At 42.8% G+C, this 11060-nt stretch overlaps 1 protein-coding gene across 1 annotated transcript; it reads left to right on the forward strand.

The window, feature by feature from the left end:
* The first annotated feature begins 8396 nt into the window (after positions 1-8396).
* LOC147609734 (pentatricopeptide repeat-containing protein At4g13650-like) lies at positions 8397-10743 on the forward strand. Its single transcript, XM_086786879.1, has 3 exons — positions 8397-8582; positions 8854-9880; positions 9998-10743. The coding sequence occupies exons 1-3, from the start codon at positions 8397-8399 to the stop codon at positions 10741-10743; spliced, it is 1959 nt and encodes a 652-aa protein (XP_086643005.1).
* Positions 10744-11060: the final 317 nt, after the last annotated feature.

The following is an 11060-nucleotide window of genomic DNA, read 5'->3' on the forward strand; positions in this document are numbered from 1 at the left end:
TGCGCAGGCAAAATCGTCCTACTGTGCAGATTTTCTGTCAAGATTAAAATCTGCAGGACAGGTGCCCATTCGTCTGTTTTGGGCTGTGCTACATAGCACAGGTCGATTTTATACAGGTTTACCTCTTACAGACAGCATTTACATCTAGTAGTACAGTCATTGGCCATGGCTGACAACAATGATGTATTCCGCATGTTGGCTGCTGAGGATAAGTTGGATGGCACCAACTATCCATTGTGGGCATATATGATGCGACATGTATTGGTAGCAAAGGGGTTATGGAACATTGTGCAGGGTATTGATGCACGTCCTATTGTGGCTGGGAATGCTGCAAACACATCAGAAACAGGTACTGTTGATGATGGTGCAGGCACAAGTGCTGTAGCAGCTGTTCGAGAACCACCACTTTCAGCAGAGCAGATTCGTTGGGATGGTAGAGATGCGCAGGCTCATGCCTTGATTGCGCTGTCTGTCAAACGTACCATTATCCCACATATTTGCTCCTGCAGGACTTCTAAGGATGCTTGGGATGTACTTGCCACATTGTATCAGGCAAGAAATGAGGCTCGTGTTGCTTATCTCCGAAAACAGTTGGAGAGTGAGCATATGAACGAAGGTGATTCTATGGATAGCTTTTTGACAAAGATCAAGGATTTCAAAGAGCAGCTCATTTCTGCAGATGAAATCCTGTCAGACAGTTCACTTGTGCAGACTGTTTTGAATGGTCTACCAGATTCTTATCAGGGTTTTGCTTCCACTCTTCGCTTGATGATGAAAGGCAATCCCAATGCCTTATCATTTGAGGAGTTAGTTTCTGTTTTGCTGCAAGAAGACCAGTCAAGGCAAAACAGGAATATTATGCGTGTCGCAGATCAAGCTTTCGTTGCTAGTCAGAGAAGCGGGAAAGGTAAAGCTGGCTTTTCTTCTAGTAAGCAGAAATCTGCAAATGCTGCGCAACCAAAGAAGGAAGACAAAGATGAGAAGAAGGGTGACAAACAGAAGACATTTTGCAAGTACTGTAAGGGAAATGATCATGTCATCAAAGCGTGTCCTAAGCTGGCTGCGAAAGAGGCTAAGAAGAAAGAGGCTGGTATGGCTGTTGTTGCAGATGCCTCTCCTTCTAACAATGAATCTGCTAATGTTGTGCTAGATACAGAATGGGCATTCAATGCGCAGTGCAGTTATGACCCATCTTTGCATGACACATGTATGTCTGCAGTAGATTCAGATGTATGGTACTTTGACAGTGGTGCCACTAAGCATATCACCTCGCAGCGCAGTTTATTCACTTTCCTTGAGTCTGCTCCCACAGGGAATACTGTCACTTGTGCCAATAACTCCTCTTATCCCGTTGAAGGAGTTGGACAGATTGTGCTGAATGTTGCAAATGGCAACACCTTTACACTTTTTGATGCATTGTATGTGCCAGGCATCAAAAAGAATCTGCTGTCAGTCTCCGCATTTGCCAAAACAGGTTTGGTTGTAAAATTTGTGGATGACAGATGTACTGTTCATGATCTCTCTTGTGGTGACATCATTGTAGCATCTGGTTCACTATGTCGAGGGCTGTATAAGCTCAATATGGATGGCAAATGTGTAGAGGATTCAGCATGTGCTATTATGGATACGCAGGCTATTTCAGATGCAAAACTGTGGCATGCACGTTTTGGTCATCTGAATTTTGCAAGTTTGCTGCGCCTGCAGAAATCTGAAATGGTGTCTTCTTTGCCTAAGCTTGAGGCACCTGTCAAGCATGTTTGTGAGGGCTGCATATTGGGTAAAATGCAGCGTGCTTCCTTTCCCAAAGATGGATCAGTGAAAGCTGAACGCAGATTGCAGCTTGTTCACAGTGATGTTTGTGGTCCCATGCAAACTCCATCATTTGGAAACTACCTTTACTTCGTGACTTTCATTGATGATTTTACCAGGCATGCATGGGTATATCCTTTGAAGGCAAAGTCCGAAGTGTTTTTGTGCTTCAAACAGTTTTTGGTTATGGCTGAAAATGTGTCAGAAAGTAAGATGGGCACCCTCCGTTCAGATCGAGGGGGGGAGTATATGTCTTCAGAATTTAATGCATTTCTGGCTGAGCGTGGGATAAAACACCAATGTACAGTGCCGTATACACCACAGCAAAATGGTGTGGCTGAGAGAAAAAACAGGTCTCTCATGGAAATGGCAAGATGTATGGTTAAGAGTCAAAGTCTACCACATGGTTTTTGGCTTGAGGCTGTCATGTGTGCCACTTATGTACTAAACAGGTGTCCCACCAAAGCATTACAGGTTGTCACTCCATATGAGGCTTGGCATAGCCGCAAGCCATCTGTTGGCCATTTACGTGTTTTTGGTTGCCTGGCATATGCATTAGTGCCTGTGCAACATCGCAGAAAATTGGATGACAAAGCTGTCAAATGTATTTTTGTTGGATATAGTGCTGAGAGCAAAGGCTATCGTTTGTATCATCCACAGACAAAGCGCATTTTAGTTAGCCGTGATGTTGTATTTGTGGAAGATGCAGTTCAGCCCTTGGTTTCATGTACTAAGGAGACAGATATCAGCTCACGTGATGTCTATGATACATTGTTGCCTCTTTTCAGTGGTGCACAGTCAAGTGCAATACCTCATGAGGCAGTTTTTCAGCCTATGCAGGCTTTAAATGATGGCACAGATCAGCCTATATCTGATGCAGATGTGCATGATGCACTTGAGGATGAGAGACAAGAGATTGAGGGCTCTAGGAATATGCCTAGATGGCTGGTGCAGACTTTGCGTGACAGCAAGTTGGATGCCCCTTTGTCTAGTCGCACTCGTTCTGGCTCTCATGGTGCCTCTTATGCGTCAGATTGTTATGCATTGGCTGTTTCTAGTATGTGCGATGAAAGTGAGCCTGTTTCATTTGATGAGGCACAAAGTTCAGAAAATTGGATGGCTGCTATGCAAGCAGAATACGATGCTATTATGAAGAATGGTACATGGTCTTTATGTGACTTGCCCCCTGGCAAGAAGGCCATTGGCACTAAGTGGGTATACAAATTGAAGCGTAAGCCTGATGGCACAGTGGATTGTCATAAGGCTAGGCTTGTTGCAAAAGGTTATGCTCAAGAGAAGGGCATTGATTTTGATGAGACTTTTGCTCCCACATGTCGTATGACCACTGTTCGTAGCATCTGTGCATTAGCAGCTCATAATGGTTGGAATGTACATCAGCTGGACATAAAGACTGCGTTCTTAAATGGAGATTTGCATGAGGAGGTGTATGTATCGCAGCCTCGTGGTTTTGTTCAAAGAGGGCAGGAAAACAAAGTGTGCAGGTTAAAAAAGGCTTTATATGGTTTAAAGCAAGCTCCACGAGCTTGGTATGAAAAAATACATGCATATTTGACTGCACATGGGTTTCAGAATAGTCCAACAGAAAGCACTTTGTATGTTAAACGTGTGGATGGTGTACATCTAATCATTGCTCTCTATGTCGATGACATGCTGCTCACAGGACCAAATGAGAGTCATATTGCTGATTTTAAGGCTGATTTGAATGCCTCTTTTGAGATGTCAGATTTGGGGCATTTGCATCATTATTTGGGGATACAATTTAAGCAGTGTGATGGAGGTATTGCTTTGTGTCAGACAAAGTATATTGAAACATTGTTGCGGAGATTTGGCCTTGAAGACTGCAAGCCTATTGCTACTCCAATGGAGACAGGTTTGAAGTTGAGTCTTCATGATGCTGGAGATCACTTTGATGTCACACTCTATCAGACAGCTGTTGGTTGCCTCATTTATGTATGCATTACGAGGCCAGACATTCAGTTTGCAGTCTCACAGGTGAGCAGATTTATGCATAGCCCAGGCATTAAGCATTGGCAGGCAGTGAAGCATATCTTTCGCTATTTGAGTGGTACTCGGCATCTTGGGTTGTTTTATCCCAAGGGGGGATCATTGCCGCCAAATTTACATGTTTTTTCAGATTCTGACTGGGCTGGTTGTTATGACACACGCGTGTCCACGAGTGGTTTTTGCTTCATGCTTGGAAGCTCATGCATATCATGGTTGAGCAAGAAGCAGCCTACTGTGGCCACTTCTAGTTGTGAAGCTGAGTACAGGGCAGCTTTCACAGCTACGGTTGAGTGTGTGTGGCTCAGACGCCTTATGGCTGATTTGGGTGTTGGGCAGCCATCTGCCACCACCATCTTCACTGACAGTCAGAGCGCATTGGCAGTTGCGCGGAACCCAGTGTTCCATGCTCGTACGAAGCACATTGAGGTGCACTACCATTATGTCAGGGAGATACTCTCTGCAGGAGAGATCAGTTTGGCTTATGTGCCAACACAGGATAACCTTGCAGACCTTTTCACAAAGGCTCTGCCTCATGAAAAGTTCGAAGCTTTTCGCAAAGCTTTGGGCTTACTCCCTTTTGTGGATTCGTCCACATAGCTAGACACTTCCCTATACATGAGTGCTAGCTCTTGTTCACCGCATCACTCCAGGGGGGATTTGTTACCATATTATAGTAGTGATGTGTGTGAACACACTTAGGACCGCCGGGGCACTTTTTCCCTCACTAGGAGGTTTTTTCCCCCGTGCATTGTATATACGCCCATTATCTTTTAGGGTTGGTTATCTTTCATTTTTGGCACTCATAATACACTACAGTGTTGTGCTCAAGCTTCCTCATCTTCTTGAAGTTGTGTGTGCATTCCTGCAACCCTAATTCCAACACTTGTGTGATAGAGCAACAACAATAAAAGTGACACACCATTGGAGCAAACGGAGGAGTGTAGCCAACTGAATGAACGCTGCACTTTGGAGCATGGCTCAGTGTGGGAAATAAGTAAGTTCCCAATGATAGTTATCATGTTGTTCTAGCCTAGGTTTGGTGGGAAGTAACATCTTTGACATGGCCTTTCCTCTATGCTACTAGCTTAGCACACTTGATGTGGTAGACCTACCCATGGCTCTCTAAAGCATGTGATGGGTGTGTGCAATAAAAAGATGTTATTTCTTTTCCATTGAAAGGTTATGACCATTGGAAGCTTTCAACAAACCTTGGCAATGGGTGCAAGTGCAATTTTTACTTTCTTGTTCATTTTCCATTTTGTCAAAAATCTCAAAATCCATGAAAATTCAACTTTATACTTTCAAATGATGGAAAATTTGGGTGCATTCATACTTGATTTATTTACAATGCCAAAAAAACAAGTCAAAAATTCAAAATTTGCATGAAATTCATTTAAAAAATAGATACCTTCAATTGAACAAGGGTAAAATTGTATGCATACAAGATCATTTGTATGCCATACAACTACAACTGTACATGATAATATTGAGGATAATATTATCTATTTCAAAGAAAAATAAAAATTAACGTGGTGGTATTTGTAATCCTCCAATCTTTGATTCACACATGTTACCTTATTCATATAAGTCATTGCCAAAGAACATTGAAATTCTTAGGAGACAAGGTGAAGAGTTGATGGAAGCTTGCATACGAGCTAACAAGCCAGGTCCATGAGGGGATAGCTAGAAGCTATAGAGCTATGAATGCAACAAGCACATCAAGGGTTACATTGTCAAGAAACCAAGGTTACATCAAGAGGTTAGACTATTTGGTCAATCTTGGTGGGTACTAAGGCTAATAGATGAAAGCACAATTGTGAGGACTAAGAAATTGAAGAGCAAGCTTAAGTTTTTCATCATGCACAACTACCTTGCATGTTGGAAAGCTCAAGTTTCTTCTATTATTGAAGAGTAAGCTCAAGGTTTTCATCATGCACAACCACCTTGCACATTGGAAAGGTCTACAATTCAAGGAGTGTATCCTTAAGTTTCCTATTGCTACTAATGTGGTTGTGTTAGTAGTGGACTTTGCAGAGAACTATGCCTTTAAGGAGAAAAATACAATTCAGAGTATGGATTGGCATTCTACACAGGCAATAATATTGGTCCACACCTCTTACTATCACCAGTAATGTGAAGTCATTAAAAACTTACCACTTCTACATTTCAGATAATAGAGTCCACTACACACTCTCTGTGTTCAGCACTATTTCTTATTGCATGCAAAGTGGTTACAAGAATAGGGTATTATGACCAAATGGCATTAGGTGTGGTCAGATGGGGCTCCCTTACAACAATTTAAGGCTTGTAGACCCTTTTACTTTGCTGCTACAAGGTATGCTAGAATGTCATAGAGATGATGTGGAACTTCTCGGCAAGTGGTCACAACAAAGGAGAGCATGATGGGACTAGTGTTGTTATAAAAAGAACATTGACACATAAACAATTAAATAAAGATAGTGCAACTCTAAAGTGCGCAATAGATGTAGTGTCCTTAAAGGCTAACTTGTCTCAAGGAGCTAAAGCATCGTATCCTTCCTTCCAAGGAAAGGGAAGTTGCTTGTGTGTTTTGGGAGATCAAATTAGGGGATGTGAACAGGAAGATGTGAACAGGAAGGTAAAGTGGAACTATGAAGCTATTCCAAATTCACGTTCACTGCACGTTGTTTGTGGTCATAACCCACGTGATTCTACAGGTCTTGCAACCTGACAATTTTCATTGCTTTTTTGGTGCATGCATGCATGGGAAATGGAACAAATGTGCCAAAAAAGTATATGTACAACCTTGGGATTATCACACTTTAGTGCCCTTATATAAGTGATTCGAGTGATGCTATAAATGATGAAGATGTATATGATGAAGCAACTTACAAAGGTTATCATGATGTTTTAAGTGTACATTTACATGTTGGGGATTATTTTACAGTAAATGCTGAGGCTGACAATGAGGAAGGTGTTGATTTCTACTTGGTCAGGTGCATTGTAGTCAAAGAGCAAGAGATAGAGACATGCGTTAATGAATGGAAACATAAAATTGCAAAGGGGTCCTATACCATCAAGGGTTTGTTCTATAAACAAATGGATTCCTTATCCTTTAAACTCTTAAGCAATGCCCCTATAGTTGTAATACTTTCACATCTTGTCCAATGTATCAAGATACCAATTATGCCTATTCCAAGAAAAAGGTAAATGTTTACAATCACTTCAAAAACCTACAAATTGATTTACAATAGTATGCCATTTGGTATTTGACATGTAAAAGTATTGACTGGTAATACTACTTTCTATCAAGCTGCATTCTTTCTTGCTAATGTTCCAACTCCTACCTTTATTGTTGTATATTTGTTGCTAGTAACACCTACTAAACCAATAATTAGCACATCTGGATATAAGGTAGGTTGTTAATTAATACCTATTAGGGTTGACTAAGCATACACTAGAATTTTAGTTGGCACTAGCATAGTGCTAATTAAAACCTATTGAAATAAGGCAGGTTGTTGATTAACACCAGTTGAAATAATGTAGGTTGTTCATTAACACCTGTTGAAATAATGTAGGCTACTCATTAACACGTTGAAATAATACAAGCTGCTAATTAACACATATTGATATAAGACAGATTGTTTATTAACACCTGTTGTAATAAGGAAGACTGCTAACTAACACTTGGTAAATAATGAACATTGCCAAGCATAATAGTAATTGTATAATGTAGAGAAATAGGAATCTTTTAGACCAAACCACCTTGTCAGCTTAGTAAAATCTATAAATAGGAGATCCATTGTAATGGGGGTTGTTGTAGTTGTTGAGTCACTCAGTAGTACATTATCATTGAGGCAACTCATTGATTACCTTGTAATCCAATTTGGGGGTATATCTTTTATGAGAAATAGCCTTAGTTGATCCAAGTCATCAATTAAAGGCTTATAGCCCACCATTTGGAAGTGTCTTGTGATAATGGAGTAGAGAGGAATGGTTATCCCGATTTAAAATGGGTGAGGTTTCTCTCGACATCATGTTGCCAGGGTTTGAGAGATCAATTGTCATCACTCTCACCACTAGCCACATACACAGCTACTAGGCGGAGGGTTGTGAACCCTAAAGCTAGTGATTGACACATTGGAAGGGGCTCTGAAATCCCATACTTGAAAACTTGGAACAACAATAGACAGCCCTAATTAAAACAAACCTATCTAATTCTCAAAGGTCCTAATGGATAAGGGGGGAGGGACTTCACAACCTAGGGGCTCCAAGGCCAACCCACAAGTTACAACCACCTCCCCCCTCCTCCCTCCCTCCCCCCCCGCCCCCCCCCCCCCCCACTCCTCCTCCTTAATTGGGACTTCACAACCAGGAGGGGGTCCAAAGCCCACAAGTTACAACCACCACTCCTCCTCCTCCTCCTCCTCCTCCTCCCCCGACAACCACGCCGCCCTCCCTCCCTCCCTCCTCCTCCTCGTCCTCCTCCTTAATGCCACATGACGTCTATGATGGATGAGGAAGCTACTAGACGAGTTCAACGCGCAAAGGGGCCAAACCTCGAGGCTTCAAGGAATTGAGAAATGGTAAATCGATTGTGGCATCCGCGACCCACGGATCCGAGCACAAAGATCGCTTGCATTCGAAGCCAACGAAATGATGCTGAGCTTAGAAGAAAGCCTCACTTCTCATCAACACGAAGTCGAGCTGCCACCTGTGAACAGTCTCGTTTCCATCATCCAAGAGTGCAGGAAAGCTCAAAACCTAAGGTATGCCATGCATATGCATGCCCACATATGCACCATAGGATTGGATGCTTATGCTGTTGTAGGGAACCACCTAGTCCCCATGTTTGTGGAATGTGGATGCATGCCATCTGCCCAAGCTCTCTTCAACAGGTTGGACGCTCAGAGTAACGAGTACTCTTGGACCTCTCTGATACAAGGCTATGTAGAATGTGGAGAAGCATGGCATGCCGTCAGTCTGTACTCTACGATGCAAGTATCTCCTAGTAAACATACTTTTGTGGCACTCTTGAAGGCTTGTGCCATGCTGAAATGTTTGCAAAGAGGTGAGGACATACTTGCTGAGTTCGCTAAGAAGGGACTTGAACGAGATCTATTTTTTGACAACACCATGGTGGACATGTATGCAAAATGTGGCTCATTGGTGAAAGCACAGAAAGTGTTTGATGAGCTACCGGTTCGGGACATAGTTTCATGGAATGCCCTCATCACAGGATATGCTGAATATGGGCTTAGTGAGGAAGTGCTTCACTATTTGGAGAGGATGCAACTGGAGGGTGTGTCTCCTGATGCTGTGACATTTGTTTGCAGCTTGAAAGCCTGTGGAAATATTGGAGCCTTGCTTAGGGGTCTAGAATTACATGCAGAGATTTCTGAGCAGGGATTTGAAAAGGACCCTTTTGTGGCAAGCACTTTGGTCGATATGTATGCCAGGTGTGGGTCACTTTCAGAAGCCCAGGAAGTGTTTGATGAGCTTCAAAATCGAGGTGTGGTGGTTTGGACCGTTTTAATTAGAGGATATGCTGAACACGGACTGGGTGAGGAAGCTCTGAGGTGCTTGAAAGAGATGGAATTGGACGGAGTGCTCCCAAATGATGTCACAATGCTTTGCAGTGTAAAAGCCTGTGGTAGCATACGAGCCATAGATACAGGCAGATCGACACATGCCAAGATCATCATGAAGGGATTTGAGAAAAATCCTTTTGTTGGCAACAGTTTGGTGGATATGTATGTGAAATGTGGCTTGCTTGTGGAAGCCCGTAAAGTGTTTGAGGAGCTTTCAGTTCGAGATGTAGTCTCGTGGACTGCACTGATTGCAGGATATACGGAACAAGGCCTTGGTGAGGAAGCACTGAAGTGTTTGAAACAGATGCAAGTGGAGGGCATGCCTTTGGATGCCGGCATCTATGTTTGCTGCTTGAAAGCTTGTGGTAGTATAGGAGATATTGATAGCGGTCAAGAACTACATGCTAAAGTTGCTGAAGAGGGATTTGAAAGAGATCAAAACATAGGCAGTAGTCTGGTCGATATGTATGCCAAATGTAACTCGCTTGCTGAAGCAAGAGATGTGTTTGATGAGTTGCAAGATCGAGATGTAGTCTCATGGAATGCACTAGCCACAGGATATGCTGAACATGGGCTTGATGAGGATGTGCAAGATTGTTTCGAAAAAATGCAACGGGATGGCATGGCTCCAGACATAGTTTCATGGAATGCGCTAGTCTTGGGCTATGCTGAAGAAGGGGCAAGTGAGAAGGCTTTTTTATCTTATGCTCAGATGCAAGAGCAAGGTTTTTTACCGAATGTGATGATCTTTTTGGGCATTTTGAAAGCATGTGGGAATGCTGTGGCCTTACGATCTGGGAAAAAAATTCAGGCTCAAATTCATGGATTTGATGATACTGAAGCGATTTTAGCGACTGCTCTTGTTGACATGTATGGTAAATGTGGGAGCATGGTTGATGCTCAGCAAGTTTTCGATGGTGTTACCATGAAGGTTCTTGTTGGGTATAATGCATTGATCATGGGTTATGCCCGCCATGGAGACAGCGAACCTGTTTTTTCTTTGTTTGAAAAGATGAGGGAGGAAGGGGTACAGCCAGATGCTGTCACATTCCTTAGCATTCTCACTGTATGCAGCCATGCGGGTTTACCAGATAAAGGCCGTAAGTATTTTGAAGATATGAGCAAAAAGTTTGACATCACACCAACCATTAAGCACCACACTTGCATGCTAGATCTTCTTGGCCGTACAGGCCAACTGGATGAGGCAGTGGTAATGGTAGAGAAAATGCCCTCTGAACATGATTTTGTGGTGTGGTGTACAGTCAAACATGGGGCAATAAAGAGCTTGGCAGATGGGCATTTGATTGTGCAGCTAGGTCAGGAGAACAAGAGGGTTTAGAATTTATCTTGATGTCTAACATCTATGCAGATGCCAGGACGTGAAGACAATTGAGCCAATGATTGTTAGCCTTTGAGAAGGGATGAGCCGAACACATTACATCTATGCATGAAGAAACCATTCACATGCACATGACAACAAGAACCTGGGAAGCTGGAGGCTAGTTGAGTTGCCAATGGTAAGTGAACAGAGAATGTGACACAACACCTACATGCCCCAGGGCAGTCATTAACCTAGTGTGCTCTGCAGCATCGTGTATGTGCTTGTAAATTCAGATGTGCGGGACTAGTCTGGCCTCACACTCTCACATCACAGAT

The sequence above is a fragment of the Cibotium barometz genome, chromosome 50, assembly GCF_041138505.1.
Source record: "Cibotium barometz isolate CiBa-2024 chromosome 50, ASM4113850v1, whole genome shotgun sequence".
Taxonomy (NCBI): Eukaryota; Viridiplantae; Streptophyta; class Polypodiopsida; order Cyatheales; family Cibotiaceae; genus Cibotium; species Cibotium barometz.